Below are 18,022 nucleotides of genomic sequence, written 5' to 3'. Positions count from 1 at the left end.
GTTACTTTAAAAAAAAAGGTTAGATATTAAAATGCTGCCTATTCTTGTGGAAAAGAGAAAATTGCTGAGTCAAGTTAAGCTCATCTTGACTTAAAGCCAGATTGGATTTTTTGTCCATCTTTACCAAAAACAAAAAATATATACATAAAGTACAAAATATAGGGTCACAGGATATGCTATCTTTGCTTAACAAATTATTAATAGTATTATTGTGCCATCTCTCTTTTTGCAGTCTCCGCTTTGAAAGCAGTAGGCAGTTGTGCTTGAAATTGAATGACACAAAAGGGCCCACATTGGTGAGAAAGAACCTAGTTGGAATGAATGAATACCATCCTTTACTTATCTTTTTCTTTCCCTTGATGTAGCTTTTTATGCATGGGGAAGTGAGGGTGCAGGGACTTTTGTGATGAAAACAGGGACGATGCTCAAATAGCCATAGGATATTGCCTATGTCTGTAACATTCTACTGATAAAACCCAAATGCATGCAGATGCAGAACTGTAACCCCCTCAAAAATAGCCACAAGAAGAATAAACATTGGGGGGTTTATATGGTCAACAAGAGACTGTGTTGACGCTCTCCCTCTCCCTCTCCCTCCCCCAAATATCTGTTTTCTGAAAAAATGAAGTTGTACAAATTTTCCACCTTCGTTAATTACTGCTTCATGTCAGGTAACCTTTTTCCTTTCATAGGGCTGTCTATGTACATAACAGACAAAGATAAAAGCCATTGCAAATACTGCAATGAGTCTTGACTGAAGTTATGGAAAATCTGAGTGGTGGTTAGCACAACTTCTAATTTACTAGAAAACCAGGTATGCAATTAACTAAAATTAAGGATGAGGCAGTGTAATATATCAGTACTATTTTGGGGTGGGTTAGTGAAAAGCTAGGTGGTGTTTATTCTGAAAAGTAGCTGATAAAGTAGTTGGTGCTTTGGTTTTGCTCATCTTAACATGCTTTTTGTAAATATTCTTTGTGGTAATGGAAATACATTCAATACTGGTATGTAATTTTCAGACATATTGCAGTGTATTTTTACTCCTCTATCCTGGAAGTATGACATGATTGTATCAATCACAGGTGATGATAGAATCCTAAGGGACAACCAAAGTCATTCTCCCATGCTGGACATATGTCCCATTTCAAATATTATCATTGCAGAGTAAGGTGAATTAAGGCAGAGTGTTACTTTGTTTGCATCTTTCACAGTTAGAAGGTGATGTTTCGGTAATAGATTGGAGTTCAGCTATCCAGTATATATGACAGTGCAGAGGTACATATACCACTGAGTATGCCAGCCACTGCAGGCCTCCATACACTGACAGTCAGAAGAGCTGACTGCAGAAGGTAGTACTTCAGAAATGATGTCACAACACCAGGCAGTCATGTTGTGCACTGCTCTGAGGTCATTCTCGAAGTATGACTGTTGGAAGCTGTGTTTCTGAGAGTGGCTTAAAAACACAAGATGGCAGCATCTATCACTTCAGATATATGGGCTGCTAAACTAGGCATCCTGACCTATGAAGATGTGGCATGATCCTCTAAGACAATGGTTCTCAACCCTTCAGGAGTGTGATGGGGTTGGAACTCACCACCGCAGCACCTCCCGCTGGTTACCTCTGGGAATTAGCTCAGTTCATGGGGAGCGCCCTCTGCTTGTGGTGTCCCGTCTGTCGTCTGTTCCTTGCTGTTGTCTGGACCCACGTTGCTCCCCACTCAGCAGCGTCCTCTTCAGGCCATTGCCCTCTGACTATGCCCACTGCTCCAGTCTCACCCCCTTCCAGGGGTTCTGGTGTTATCAGCAGTCCTTCTCTGCGCCCCAGCCACCATGGTCAACCACACCCCAAAGTCTAACCCCTAGTGTCAGGGGACCGGTGCAGTCCACTCTCACCACATCCACTGGTTGGGTGTTTGTGCAGAGGGGAAGGGGGGGCACCAAGGCCCACCCTCTACACTGGGTCCCAACCCAGGGACCCTTTGGTGGCAGCCTTCCTACCAGGGCTGGCGCAAACCTTCCACCACCTCTGTCGGGGGCACCATTTGGGGGCGGGACTTTCCACCGCCTAGGGTGCCAAAAAGGCTGCCGGCACTCCTGCTTCCTACCCTCCTTCTCTCTCCTTGTGTGCCTCTCTCCTTGGGCCGCTTCCCCTTCGGCCCCTTTGCACTGGCTAGGCCCTTCTTCCCTCAGGGCCTGCAGCCTGGCAGGTAGTGGGCTGGAGTTCTCTTCTACTCCCCAAAACGTGCCCAGCACTGCGCTGTCCCTGGTGCTGGTCTCCTCACTCAGGAGACAGCCCTCCCCCTCTGAAGGTCTGAGAGATACTCCCTGCTGCTCTTCTGGGCAGCGTTTATATAGGACCAAGCTGAGCCCTGATTGGCTGGCTCCAATCTCAGCCCTCATTGGTTCTCAGTAAGCCCTTTCCTGATTGGCTGCTGGCCTGCGTGGCCGCTCTGGCCTACTCTAGCCCCCTCTCCCATGGGGGTGGGGTCATGCCACACCACAAGGAGTCTGATTTGTGTTGTGTATCCCCAATTTTCACCTCACCTGTTTACAAAATCAGACATTAAAATACAAAACAGCACACTATTACTGAAAAATGGCTTTCTCGTTTTGATTTTAGTTTGTACTGATTTTGCTAGTGCTTTTCTGTGGCCTGTTGTAAAACTAAGCAAAGATCTAGATGAGCTGATGTACCCTCTGGAAGACTGGGTGTACACACACTCCTGGTTGAGAAACACTGCTCTAGGATACCCTGTGATCAATACTTATTGTAGGTACCAGTTCTATTAGAAAAGACCCCCCAGACACCTTGCATTGCACAGCTAGTTATTTGCAATACCCTAGCCAGGTAGTCACCTCTGCTTTCATTTCCCCTTCTATAATCCAATTTTTAGATATCCAGGAGTGATATGTCTCTGTCTGCTTCTCTGTTGACCTACAAGTCTCAGTTTAAAAAAAATGTGAAAGATTCCAGGTAAAGAACCTGTGAATTCTTAAACAAATGCCACTAATACTAACTATAACTTTTATCTCTGTAGTACCTGATGCCAAGGGTGAATAAAGAATGCAGGTTTCTTTGAAGTCCATCTTACTTAGCTTCATTGAAACAATGTTATGAACAGGGCTTGTACTGGCACCCGTTTTCTGAGTATTATCTTACTTGCTCACTTAAAGGAGGAGCTGGCTTTAAAATGGGACTGAAAAGCTAGACCAGCATTTCTCCATGGCTATGTTCTCTGTTTTCAGTATTGATAGCAGTGTTCAATGGTAGTAATATTCATGTATGCATTTAAAGTGTAATCTTGTTAGCAGCTTTGAAACCATTCTAATTAGCCACCTTGTCATAAAATAGTAATTTTGGCCTATTGTTACTTCCGATGCTTTCCACATTTCAGAGGTGGATGATTTCAACAGACATGATGGATTAGATCCTCATCTGGTGCAACCTGGTGTGTCTCCAAAAGAGCCAGGCTAATTTTACACCAGCTGAGGATCTGTCCCTGAGGATTTGTTGTATGTCTTGTGTTGAACCTTGATAGATACAGATGCTTGGAGCCAGGATGTCAGCTGTTGTGTATTGGCTTAGATGCCAAGAGTTCTATGGAGCTACAATGACTCTGACCCACTGAGAATCTAGCCTCCTTTCCCGTAAAGACTGAACAAATGTGGTCAAGCTGTAGTTCAAGGGAAGAACAGTCTTCCAATTTCAGGTGTTCTTTTTTTGCAGAAATTATAAGGCCAAGCTTACCAAAATCAGTATTAAGGATGTATTTAGTCCCTAACCTGGGCTGATGCCTTTTGAAGGTTAACACACAATAAAGTTTGTTCATGAAGTTTGAGAAGTTTGCATGTTAAGCAGACTGAAACAAACAAACTCTGATATTCCATTAACATGCAAACAGATTAAGGGCCAGACTTGCAACCCTGCCTGTAACATTGCACCTGCAAATTGGGTGATTAGATGCACAGGGGCCTGATTTGTGTGTATAAATGTTGTTATATGAGCAAACTTTGTGAATGTATTATTTTAGGGTCCCATTTGAAAATTATACCCAGGTTCACCACAGACTTCTATTGGGATCAGATGCAAATTCAGAAAAAGGGTTTTAGCTATTCGATAATCCAGGTTTTATTTAAAAACTGGTCACTATTATTACCTCTTCTCAATTTGTTTCCCCCTTCCACATGATGTGTGCCCTGTCACCTGTTCACAAAATCCATCTCATTGGCATTCTCAAGAGTTACGCTGACAACCCTGTCCCAGGTCCAAACTCTCATCCTGTCTGTCCTGATATCCTAGGAACTTTTCCTCTCCTCTTCACTGTGGTGTTCCTGCAAGCTGCCTTTGTGTGTCATTCTGAATAATGGGACCGGTCAAAACATCTGAAACCTCTTCCATGCACAATTTCAAGAAAAAGTTCATTTTCTTTCACAAATGTGTGCTGAAATTTGTAATTTTCTTATTGAAATAAGTGCAAATTTTCCATTTGCTTTTAAGCAAAGTGAAAATCTGGGGTCTTTCTCCCCCTCTCTTTCTCTTCCTTTTTCCCTCCCATTGGAGAAGTCGGGGGAGGAAAAAAAGGGGAAAGAGGAGGAAAAAACAAACCACTTTCACTTTGATTCTAATCAAACCCAGTTTTTTCATTCCAATGAAGCATCGAGACTTTTAGAACGTATCACTCAAAAAGTCATTTTGTATCATGAAAACCCTTTTCAATGAAAAAAATCTCAACCAGTTCCAGTGACTAGACATAACCTCATATAAGCAGCCACACTCTGGCCGTCTCATGGCTTGTGTTATCCAAGTAGTCCATGTGCTAGACTTGCACAGACTTCAGCAGCACTGGAAGGGGAGGAGCAGCACTTTGTGGCTTACTGAGCTGGTCAGGTTTAGCAGCCCATGCTAGGAACATTACTTAGGTGTGGGCAGCTTTATTTGGGAATAGGAAAGGTGCACATGAGCAAACCGTCCAAGGTTAAAGGCCATACTGTGCCTGGACCCCCCCGCACATGTTTGCAGTGGGGGGAGGACACAGAGTGACTGCCACTACATGCATCCAACGAAGTGGGTATTCACCCACAAAAGCTCATGCTCCAATACGCCTGTTTGTCTATAAGGTGCCACAGGATTCTTTCCTGCCCCATTTTGTGCCCCTTTTCTCAGCAGGGTCCAGGCATGATTGTATCCCCTTCTTGCAGGCCACACCAACCTCTGTGCATCACTAGCTAGCAGAACTAGTCAAGTGGGGAGGAGGGAACTCACTGCACCATCCTAAGGGATAGTTCAGCAGGCACACTCCCACTATACCCTGGCAGCTCTGGAAGGGGTGCACAGGTGTAGGTGGGTGGGACTTCCCCATTCCTTTGGGGTGCTGTGCTCCAGGAGTGTTAGGAGGGACTACACAGTCCCTCCCTGAGGTGATGCTTCTCCACACCTCTCGCAAGGCAGGGCTGAGCCTGTCGGGCACAACTGAGCCCTAAGCTGTTAGTTTAATTGACAAGACTGGGACGAGCCTGCACAAACGTTTCAGGGGAGAGCTCTGTGTGTGCAAGGGAGCACAGGAGGATGGGCATCAGAATGAGGGGTGAGCAAACTAGTTTACATAGTTCACACCTTTGACCAGACCAAACCCTGACCGTGAAGTTTGGAAAAGCTCATCTAACCATCTTTCTTTTCTATCTCAAATGTTGCCTTTGTCTGCTCTTAATTTCAGTCAGCACCAGAGGCATTAACAATGAAATGCCATGAGAGAGGCTTTGCTTATGCTATTTCTGACCTGACCATTACCACGGAGTACTGGAAAAAGAGGCAGTAGAGTCTAGAGGTTAGAGCTTCGGACTGGGAGTCAAGATTGCTGGGTTGAATTCACATAGTTACCTCTGAGGATCTTGGCTGAGTCACTTACATTCTCTGACCCTCAGTTTGCCGAGCTTTAAAATGGTAACAATAGAACCACCTTGTAGGAATGTTGCTGGAATTAGTTAGTGATTGTAAGTAACTGAGCATCGTGGATGAAAAGCACTAATCTGCTGGGCAGGTGTTGACTATTGTTAATCTGTCTTGTTTAAAAGTCTCTTCTCATGAGATTTACAAACTGATTTCAAGACAAAGATTCAGGTGAGGTTTTGGATAATAAGCAGCTAAATTCTCAGGACCAAATTCTGCCCACTAATGTGCATGTGCAGCTTCCCCAGATTTCAGCAAAAACTGCATGTGCACATCTGAGGCTGGAACTTGTCCCTTTGATGCTTAACTGAACTTCTGTACCTTTTGCGGCATTCACACATCATTCATCAAAACCAAGCACTCACCAACCAGAAGAACATCAGGTAAGGGACCAGAGTGCAGGAGATGCAGTCTCTGAGCATGGCCCAAGATCTCAGTCTAACTTTTAGAAAAGCAGGCGAGGCACATATTTCTGCGTAGAGTAGGTCTAATTACTGTTGCACATTTTGTGGGCATGCAGAATTTTTGCAAGAGATACAGCAATGGTGGTTTTCTTAGCTGAGAGCAGGATCAACTTGCTACGCTAAGATCCAGGAGATAGGACAAAGAACAGGCAATGGTCCTGAGTGGAGAGGAAAGAGGATATCTGCAGTTTAAGTCTTACCAAAGAAATCCAGCTTAAAACTATCTTCAGAAAACTCTCTCTACAGCAGACCTTGCAGAGTATCTGCGTTGATCATGGATTCTCATTGACATGAGGCAACCTCCAAAGAGCCCAGACCTATTTATGGTCTGGAGTGAAACCAATCATAGAACACCTGTATTCCTGGAGCACAGTTCTTTTGTAAACTTCCTAAAGAATCTTCTCCTATTTCCCTTTTTGAATGATCAAATTCTTTGATTAAGAAATTGACAATAAAACCAATAATGTCAACTGCTGTGATGAAAGCCACTAAAAACAAGGACAATCATAACCCACCAGATGTCCTTCAGCACCTCTTATACTCAAAATGAGGCATCACAACTAACAGCTATTTTTTCGGAGTCCCAAAATGCCAAGTTATAGGCTCAATCCTTCAGTCCTTTCTCAAGCAAAATTCCCATCCATCCCAATGGGACTGCAGGATTAAGAGTCGACGTTTAGAGGACAGACCTGGTAAGATGTGTACTACTTTGATGTTTTATTGCTTCCAGTTTTAACAAGGCCACCGTGCTTATCTAAACCACTGAGATTTTTTTTTTAAAAAAAAGTGAGATTTTAATGGCATGGCATTTGATGGCTCCTGCTCATTTTATGCCCTGTCTGAAAATTAATCAATTTAAAAAATATATTTTAACTTCCTTCATTGTCAAAATGAGAATGCCTTTTAAAATAAATCTTCTTGAAAATGCTCCAGAGGAGTAATTCTGGCTATGCTGGGACCCTTAGCTAGCTGTGCATGCAAGGGCTGAAGTCATTGGGAGCTGACCAGTTGAAGTCCAGGGGAGGTGTTAACTTTGACTTCAATGAGAGCAAAGTTGGGCCCTTTTTAGTTGCATGGGATGCCGTGCCAATCTGATGTTGATTTTTCCTTACAATTAAAGATGGGCCTGAGCCCTGACATTTGAAATCTGGTAGAGGGTCCATATCTAAGCTTGTGAAAGTTTGATAGGGATGAAGAAGGGGGCTGGATCTGTAGTCCTGGTTCATGTTCATCTCTACTTAAAACTTACATTATCACACCTCGTGCTATCAGGAATTCTGCTTCTTTTCTTTCATTTCCATTGCAGGTCAGGCAGGTTCCTATTAATAAAATCCTGTACACAAATCTGCAAGGGGGCAGGCAATATTGTTATTTATTAGTAAATAAGGCACGAGGTGGGCCTTCTTGTCTACAGATGGGTTATTTTTTTAAAACAATAGTTTTAATTCCTAATCCTGCAGCCTTCCTTGTGTGAAGAAATCCCATTGACGTCAACGAGAATTCCGCGTGAGGAGCAGTGGCAAGGCTGCTTTCTTAATTATTGTCAACCACCAAGTATTACTATGTGTGGATCACACTTAATCACATAAGCAATCTTCGTTCTCCCAAATAATCCCATTGACATCAGAGGGACCATTCTTGGGATTAAGGAATGCTCAGGGGAAGTAGGGGCTTACAAGAACTGTCGTTCATTAATTGCATGCCTGTTCTCTTGTGTCTCCTCTCAGTATGCTGTATGTTGCGCATGCTGAGTTATCTAGAATGCAGGAAACGCTAACTCACCTCGAAATTCCTGTTTGTCATCCGTTGAGGTCTAGGAATGTCTGTCTGTCTCTGTCTTCTCATAACACCAAGGGACTAAGTTTGCAGAATAACTCAGGCACTGAAAGCCATTTCTCGGAAAGGAAGGGGGTGCCTTTTAGATAGGGATAATGCACAGTGTTGTCAGGCTAAAAACCCAGGGTCAACTCCCACTCCTGGTCTCTTGTCACAAGAGTTGGGAGAGCAGAAGGGTGACCTCTCTGGTTCATAGAAAGCTGGCACAGATGGATTCTCCAGGGTGTCCTGCTCCCAAGGAGAAGGATGGTCTCTGTGATATGGGCCTCAAGGATGAAGGGTTGTAACCCAAGAGAAAATGATGGGATCCAGAGGGCTCCAACGAGAATGGGGGGAAAAAACTCTTATAAAAATAGCAAAGACACTCTGTTGGCTCTGCAGTTCATGGCAGCAGCCTTCTGAAGCTGAGATGTGCCAGCCGTTCTCCAGAAGTTGCATCCCTCTGTATTACATACAGATGACCGGGGTGGGGAGGGGGAGAAGAGGTGGGGAAATGAAATATTGGCGTAGAAAGATGTCTTAACAAAATGATGAGAGAAAACACTGAGCAGGTAGCCTTTGGATATGCTTTGATACTGGAGAACCTTCTGCTAATCAGTGCATAAACAGCTGGATAGTATTGGCCAAATTTTAATCACCCTACATCATGTGGAGAATCCACTACCTTGCCAACATGCACAAATATGAAAGTGGATCTGTAGCAGTGCCCTCTATGTCCCAGTGTTGAAATCCTGGCCCCATGGAAGTCAATGGCAAGCTCCTAATGACTTCATTAGGGCGACACTGTCACCCCATTTCTCTGAGGTGAGAATCTGACCCTGTAAAATATATATAGTTAAAAAATGGAAATAATTTTCTGAAGTATTAAATTAGTGTATGTTTTACTGGAGCATAGGAGAGATTTTAAATACTATTGTTACGTCTAGGTTTGCTGACACTGACTCTGTTTCTAATGTGCTTATCATGATAGTCCCAAGGCATCCATTTTTCAGGGGGTTAAAAATTTATTTGGTAGGAAGTAGTGATGGAGTGAAACCAAAACCCTGGATCCAAAGACAGTTCACACCTGGACCTTGGTCTAGAATGACCTCAGTCAAACCCACTGAGCTGAAATTTCCCATCATGTGAGTGATCTCTGCTGCTCTGTGGCTCAGGCTTCATTCTAGTAATAAGTCATAGTTATCAAATATTAGTCCAATAAAGGCTGTTAATTAACAAGACCTTCATTGTTACATTCAGTTTCCCTAGCTTTCCAGTGTCACTACAGCTACTGGACAATTAATTAGTGTTTGTATACATGCATCAAAATTATTTTCTTAATTTCTCATCCACAAAAACACTAACCAGGGAATGGTGAACCATAAGCCCCACTGCCCCACATGCATACTGTAAGAATCCTATGGTTATGGTGTTCACATGTGAGGGAAAGTGTCTTGTGATGCCATCTGTATGCTGAGCTGTGCATAGGCTTGTACGTGGTCTTCCTCTATTGTGGGTTATTCCTTATGCTTGCAGGCTAACCCAGAATTTTTACAAAGATTACAGTATTATTAAAATTCCAGAGAAAATGCTGCTGTGTTTACTGTATAATGGGGACAGGTGTGAGAATGCTCATGCAATATTCTGTATACACCCCCCTTCTTCCTGCACCTCAGCTTAACTCCATAAAACACCAACTGGTATCTTAGTGGATGCTTCCCTAGTAAGGAAAGTTGGAGTAGCACTGACCTATATCCACAGGCATTGGGACCACAGCAGACTCATTTCTTGGTCCTGTGTCAATCAGCCACTGAGTCCACAGGCTTGTCTTTAACTCCTGTATTTATAACCTCACCTCCCCTTGCACTGTGATTGCACTCTTCTCTCAGAGGTTGGCTAGGGTATGACCTGCCAGGTGGGGTGCCCACAATGAAAACTTATGAGCACATCCAGTAACTGCCACACCCTACCCTGTTCTCATCAGATATTGAGTATCCAACTAAGAAGATTCTTGTCCCTTCCCTCTGGAAGAACAAAGTCAAATGCTGAAGCATAAAGCACATGGGTTACAATTGCTTGGACAGTTTTGTTTTGTAGAGGAAAAACCGGAAAAACAAAAAGAAAAAAATGTGTAGATGATTTTCAGACTTGAGCAGGGAAATGCCTTGTGGGTCTAAAATAACTCATCCAGTCATTGCAGAACTGACTGTAATGTATTTGTACCCAGGAATCCTATCAGTCAAAAATGTTCATTTTCTGTCGCCCCACTCCCATCTTTTTCTCTTAAAACAAGATTTCACAAAGAAGAAACATGCATGAGTTTGAAGGCGTGGGGACATTTTCGACATAATTTGACTAAAAAAATGTATCCTCCAGATGCAATTTTGGGATGTCCTTCAAATATAAAAGATAACACACGCAAACGGGGAATATAGCTAAACACGTGTGTTGGTGACCACACAAACCATTAAAGCTCTGTTTTCATGGTTACCATGAGGTCATCACAACCCTTGATGAATGTGCACAGTAATGTAGCTCCTGGCAGCTCTCTCATGCCATTTGTGCCTGTCCTGGGTCCCTGTCTAACTATGCACTGTCTAGTGCATCAGTGCTCTATATGGTGGGTCTTCCAACTTTTGGGATGCTAGATGCCCAATAACAAGAAACATTTTCCAAAAGAAGCAATGGCGTCTGCCAGGAGAAGTTTCAGGCACTGTACGCAGGAAATTTCCTCAATGGGATAAAAGTCACAGGCTGCTGACATCATTTGTTTTTGAGAACTTCAGTCTAACTTGCACTGCAAGCGATACATTTAGTTCTTACCTGTACCCATCTGGAACTGTTGCTATGAAGTTCACCTAGTTGGATTGCTAGAGCGGCTTCATGGCCGAGAATGGAGAATTCAGGTTAGCTTAATGCGATGAAGTTATATTTAAAGTGATGGCTGAGACTCTGATTAATACTCTTGAGAGTTTCTTCTTTCAAACCTAAGGTTTGGGTTGCTTGAGTTATATTTTTGCAGAGCTCTCCTGCATTCATTTCTAACTCAAAATAATGAACAAGCTAGTAAACAGCTAGTAAATGTGTTTCTCCATTGAAAACTCTTCAAAGAAAGTGACAACACTGCTTTGTCATAGCCCGCGACCCCGATCCTGCTCCCATTAAAGTCAGTGGTAAAACTCCCCTTAAATTCAGAGGTGCAGGGTCTGGCCATTAATGAGGAGAGAGAAATGGTGCTGAACTTGAGGTCGTTTTGATAAATCATAGAGGCCTTTATACCTCCACAAGTAAATAAGGCCAACAGTGGATTCTACTGGAATTAATACAAAGATACTGGAGGGTAAGTAATGTCACCCTTGTTACAGTAAATTAAAAAGCAATCATGAGGAGCTACAGCTAAACAGCTTTTGCATGTTAACAGCTGTGGTTATAATTTTAGGCTGGGGTTTTCAAAGAAGCGTTAGGGAGTTAGGTCTCCGAATCCCATTGAAATTGAATGTGATTTTGGTGCCTATTCTCTTAAACTCCTTTGAAAATATCATCCATGTAAGAATAACAAGGGCATTTGAAGAAGAGAGGATGCAGCCATTGTTTGTTCATGATATTTGAGGAGAGGGGTTTATTCACACCTCTGAGCGATACAAGTTCTGCCAACATAAGCTGCAGTGTAGACGTAGTCTTAGATCAGATATTGCGCTGGTACAGCATGTCCTACGCCAATTTGTCTGCACAGCTCTGCATGCGCCTGAATCCTGGCCCACAAAACTGACTGTGTTGGTATTGACTGAGGCTTTCTAGAACAGAGGCTGCTAATTGTGACAGCTTGTCTGGGGGTTCTATGTTGTGCACAAAAATGGACTAGAGTGAGGCTGCCAAATGCCTTTCAGTGGTGACTCAAGCTAAGATTTGAGCTTAACATAAGGACATAAGAACGGCCATACTGGGTCAGACCAAAGGTCCATCTAGCCCAGTATCTGTCTACCGACAGTGGCCAGTGCCAGGTGCCCCAGAGGGAGTGAAGCTAACAGGCAATGATCAAGTGATCTCTCTCCTGCCATCCATCTCCATCCTCTGATGAACAGAGGCTAGGGACACCATTCTTTACCCTTCCTGGCTAATAGCCATTTATGGACTTAGCCACCATGAATTTATCCAGTTCCCTTTTAAACCTTGTTGTAGTCCCAGCCTTCATAACCTCCTCAGGTAAGGAGTTCCACAAGTTGACTGTGCGCTGTGTGAAGAAGAACGTCCTTTTATTTGTTTTAAACCTGCCGCCTATTAATTTCATTTGGTGACCCCTAGTTCTTGTATTATGGGAATAAGTAAATAACTTTTCCTTATCCACTTTCTCCACATCACTCAAGATTTTATATACCCCTATCATATCCCCCTTAGTCTCCTCTTTTCCAAGCTGAAGAGTCCTAGCCTCTTTAATCTTTCCTCATATGGGACCCTCTCCAAACCCCTAAACATTTTAGTTGCCCTATCTGAATCTTTTCTAGTGCTAGAATATCTTTTTTGAGGTGAGGAGACCACATCTGCACATAGTATTCAAGATGTGGGCATACCATGGATTTATATAAGGGCAAGAATATATTCTCAGTCTTATTCTCTATCCCCTTTTTAATGATTCCTAACATCCTGTTTGCTTTTTTGACTGCCTCTGCCACTGCGTGGACATCTTCAGAGAACTATCCACAATGACGGCAAGATCTTTTTCTTGACTCGTTGTAGCTAAATTAGCCCCCATCATATTGTATGTATAGTTGGGGTTATTTTTTCCAATGTGCATTACTTTACATTTATCCACACGAAATTTCATTTGCCATTTTGTTGCCCAATCACTTAGTTTTGTGAGATCTTTTTGAAGTTCTTCACAATCTGCTTTGGTCTTAACTATCTTTGGTCTGATCCAGTCTGGCTATTTTTATGTTCGTATGATAGAAAACCCACTGGGCCAGCAGACAGAGTGTGCCATATTGTGCACTGAATTGATATTACACTTGGAGCTGCAAAATAGTGTGTGCCCGCTGGGCTGGTATCTTCCCTTTTGAATTCCACCTTGACCACACTTAAGAATAACAAGGGCATTTGAAGAAGAGAGGATGCTGCCATCGTTTGTTCATCTGGCAACAAGGGGGCTGATTAGCCATTGCTCTGCCCCTTGTGTTTCATTTACACCTAGGGGAGGGTAAAGGCTTCTGTTTGAGGCAGTAATGATTTACACCTCCTTTGTGGTGGGACATATGGCTAAGCAAGGGGCAGGGGCAGCTATGAGCCGAGTCCAAGGATTCTGGCTACAGTTATTTTCACAGCCTCAGGCTTCTCTTGTGTTCGACACTTGTGGTCAGTTTTGTTGTCTAGAGGAACATCCATGCCCCAACCCCCATGTCACTGGCTGCCACAGACGTGAGATCTTTGCTCTTAGTAGAAGAGGCACAGACTAAATATCTGGGGCCAGATTGTGGCTCCTGCTATGGTTGCTTTGCACAGCTCTGGTGATGTAAAGCAGTCATAAACCAGGCAGGTATGCCCCCTCACCCCTGAGGATTCCCACTTTGCAGCCACTGTAGTGGCTCCAAGATCGTGCCAAGAATAGGGGGCATACCCCCTGGAAAAGCTAGGACATCCATTTGTCCTGGAACAGGCAGCATCACAGTCGGTGCATTCTACCTGGATGCCACTGGAACATGCAGCACAATCCATCCTTGAGCTCCCCCTGTATCAGTCACAATCTAACTCTGAATCTCTGCAGATGGGAGCCAGGCTCGGGCAAAAATGGAAACCTGCCTTCTTCGAAATGAGACTTCCCTTGTTTAAGAAAAAATGAGATGTAAATATTGGAAAAGACCATTTAAGTGGCTTGCATACAGAGGCAGCTCTACTTTACAGCCTGATCTTTTCAGCAGCATTTTAATATCCTTCATTACTGTGAGCCTGTTCCAGCCCAAAACAGCCAAACCCTGCCAGTGTGAAAGCTGCATGCTGACTTCCCAGCTGGCTAACCTGCCTTGGGGAAGGGCTGGATTGCTGCAGTGCGAAAACAAGAATACTCACTCTCCATCTAGCTTTGCACCCTGGAGTTGCTTGAGGGGGAGAAGGGCTCATGTTGATGAGCTCAGCGCGTTGTGTCCTGTGCCCCAAAAAGCACCTATATTAGAGCCTCTCATATGCTCTCTCTTCCCAATGCCTGTCCAAGGAGCAGTCAGGGACTTCTTGCTCTTTCTATGACCAGGTGTCAAGGACATAAGACTGAGTGACATCATCTGTCCTGACTGTAGGTTTAGTCTCTGTCCTAGTTTATTCACTTACGGCCAGATCCTCAAAGATATTTAGGCTGCTAACTTCCATTGAAATCGGTGTAAGGAAGGAGCTTAAAAACCTTTGAGGATCTGGTCCTTACGACAAATCCTGCTGCATCCCACGAGCTCAGAGACCGTGCAGACTGACCCAGCATTGTTCCACTGACCATAGGAGGGATAAGATTTGGGAACCCATGCGGCACAGCTCTGTGGGTCCTCCCAGCCTTCTGCCAGGCAGAAGGAGTTTGGGGCATGAGTGGGACTAGGCCCAGCAGATCCACCACTACACATGTCCATGAGTCATTGCCTCAGGGCTGTAGGGAAACTTGGCTGCTGCTCCATAGTTTGGAGAGGAAGATTCCTTCTCCTAACCCCTATGAATTCCTAACTATACTGACCATCCCAGATCATTAGTCTGTGCCTTCCAGGAAGTATTTGCCCACTGTGCTCCACTGGATGCCCAATGATGTGAAAAATGACCTTTAAAAACATAACAGCTGTCTCTCACTTGGAGTCAGTATGATTTTAAGCTTCTGTCTGGTATGTAATTTCTCTAGCAATGTAAAGGACCACAGCAATGCTAGCAGCATATACTAACAGATGCATGCTACCTTGGAGATGCCAACCCCCTCCTAGTTTTTGTTTGACTAGTGAATGAAATCAGCTGTACTTCTCTTGTCTCTTACCTGCATACAGGTCCCCATGAGCGTCTCTTTTGACATATTCAAGAGACAAGATGGGTGAGGTAATATGTTTTATTGGACCAACTTCTGTTGGCAAAATAGACAAGCTTTTGAGCTATGCAGAGCTCTTTGACCTGATCTGAAGAAGAGCTGTGTAGACTGAAAAGCTTGCCTAGCTCACTTACAGAAGTTGGTCCAATAAAAGATATTACCTCAGCCACCTTGTCTCGCTCGCATCCTGGGAATGACATGGCTACATCACTGCAGACATCCTTTGACATATGTCCATCCTGTGGTGAGTATGCAGCATTGTGTCCTCATTAAGAAGTGTCTCTTTCATCTCTAAAATACAATTTTTTTCTTTAAAGAAAGAAATCCAAAATGATCCGTTGAGGGAGGAGAAAGCAGTGAGAAAGTAGATGATCTGTGAGCAGCTTTAATCTAAGAGGCCTGCCATTGCTGAGGCCAAATACTAGTAACTAATTCTTTTATTAGCCAATTTTTTAATACGCCTTAGCAAAAAATGCTGTTGAAAGACAGGTTATGTCAGGATGATGCACACGTTGGAATATATTCTCATTGCTTTCGCCATTCAGCTCCTTTTCTCATTGAAAGGAGTAGCACTCCTGGAAAGGCCTGCGTTTCTAGGGAAGAATATAATCCATTTCTAGCCCATGATAGTACTGGGCACATGGCCATAGCTGGAATTTGTGCTAAGTCGCATTGGGCTACTCCTGAGCATAAATGTTTGAAGGATCCAGACTGAATCCATACGTTTAGAAATATGAAAGCATTTTCTTATTTATGGTTCATATATGGAATGGAATAGAACTTGAATGGAATAGAAAGTGACTAGAACTTGATTTTAAATAGCAATTTTTGTACTCTAGCCCAATGTACTTTACAATACTGAGTAAGAGTGAGAACAGTAAATGAGTAGCTCCTTTATCAATGACTCACATCTCTTTGGGGATTAGAATAATTGTTGGGCAAATAATTTGCAATCAATATTTAATTTTATGAACTTTGCCTCTTTTTCTGCTTGTGAATTTTCTTTGAACAGATTGTAATTTTCCTGAATTTGTTCTTTATTAAGAATTAGTCCACAGCTAACATGTATAAATAACACTTGATCTGCACCATATTCATTCAGTTCATCATGAATAGTCAATGTTTAAAATTAGAGCTGTTTTTGATTGGACATTATGTCACATGACATGGTTCTATTCCCTGATTGGATGAAGGCCACTGTTAGAAGCAGATTTCAGATGTAAATATTTGGGATCATGAATTTTCCATGATTATTCAACAATGTTTGCTTAAATTTTGATTTTATGGTGAATACTCTTGTTGGTAAAATCATTTTGGTACACTGTTCGTGGTACATGAACACAAAATGGGTCTAAGCCGGGCAAAGTGAACTTTAGAAGGTGAAGATGTATTCACAGAAAATGTTTTGCAGTGTTTGCCCGGCTCAAATTAAAACCTATAAGTTGTATAGTGAGAGATGGTGGGCTGAGTTTCTTAAGAAGTCTCTTGGGATTTTTAACTTGCAGCTGAACAATCACCAGACTAAATTGGACCTTTTTTAAAATGTCTCATTGGTTCCCTAACAATGTAACAAATAGAGCTGGTCAGAAAATAAGGGTTGTTTTTTTTCTCTGCTGAAAGCATCAGTGAAAATGGGGGGAAAAAAACAGTTCTCATTAAACTTTTAAATGGAAATTTTTGATTTTTTGTTGACATACCAAAAACTGAAAAATATTTAGGATTTCTAATGAAAAATCTAAAATTTTCAAAGAAAGACGACACTTTTTGGACAAATTTTCATTGAGTCGAAAACTCAGTCTTCCTTCGAAAAAAGTTTTGATGGGAAATTTTGGACTAGCCCTAGTAATAACCCATAGGCCTGCATGGAAGGGTCATGGTGGAGTAAGTAATGAGCCTGGTATGAGACTCAGACATGTGACATTCTGGTTTAAGGGCAAAAATGCTGCCCACTAAACCATACTGACACTGCAATATTAGGCCTGGTTTTGATCTTGTTTGCAATTGTGTATTTCTGGAATAACTCCAGTGATGTCAGCAGAGTCCCTTGTCCCTTTGGCTAAGTCCACAGTACGAGGTAAGGCCAAGGGAATGGTTCCTAACTTGCATACACATACTCACATAGCCACGGTAGCAAAAGCAGCAGTCGCATGGCTTAGCAATGCTAAGTACATACTGAAGGGGTTCAGGTGGGTTTGTCTTTGGCAGAGCTCACCTGTGCTGCCACTGCCCGTGTTATCACAGCTACACTATACTTGAGTGGCTTCATTGAGCTAACATGTATGCAAACTGGGCATCACACCCCAGCTTGCAGTGCAGATGTAACCTTTCTTTCTCTGCAACAGTAGCTTGCTCTGAAATCATTGCAGTGCTGGAGTTTGATTGGTTTATCTTCTCTTCCCAGCTATCGACCTGTTGTACTGGCGTGACATCAAGCAGACAGGGATAGTGTTCGGAAGCATCCTGCTCCTGCTCTTCTCTCTGACCCAGTTCAGTGTGGTCAGTGTTATTGCCTACCTGGCACTAGCTGCTCTCTCAGCCACCATTAGCTTCAGAATCTACAAGTCAGTTTTACAGGCTGTGCAGAAGACTGATGAAGGCCATCCATTCAAGTGAGTGCTTTGCAGTCATTGCCAAAGGAGGATATATCCTGCATTACTCATTGTTAGTGACAGAGTTCTGTATCTGCCATAAACACTTTTAGAACATAGACATGGTGGGTTTCTTTTTCATAATGGAGAAAAATGTTCTTTTCCACTGTTC

General features: G+C 43.0%; 1 protein-coding gene across 5 annotated transcripts in view; it reads left to right on the top strand.

Moving 5' to 3' along the window:
* The window catches only part of RTN1 (reticulon 1), a 208,357-nt gene that overhangs the window by 185,609 nt on the left and 4,726 nt on the right, over nucleotides 1-18,022 (top strand). For 4 of the 5 annotated variants that reach the window (XM_030558492.1, XM_030558493.1, XM_030558497.1 and 1 more), the window contains one exon: nucleotides 17,664-17,871. In XM_030558492.1, the coding sequence (XP_030414352.1) occupies nucleotides 17,664-17,871 (208 nt within the window). Of the gene's footprint in view, nucleotides 1-15,424; nucleotides 15,507-17,663; nucleotides 17,872-18,022 lie in introns of those variants that run through there. The other variant, XM_030558495.1, reaches the window with a different exon arrangement.

Source organism: Gopherus evgoodei, chromosome 4, assembly GCF_007399415.2.
Source record: "Gopherus evgoodei ecotype Sinaloan lineage chromosome 4, rGopEvg1_v1.p, whole genome shotgun sequence".
In the NCBI taxonomy this organism is placed as follows: domain Eukaryota; kingdom Metazoa; phylum Chordata; order Testudines; family Testudinidae; genus Gopherus; species Gopherus evgoodei.
The sequence above is the reverse complement of the archived record's forward strand: the minus strand, read 5'-3'. Positions and strand labels throughout refer to the sequence as shown.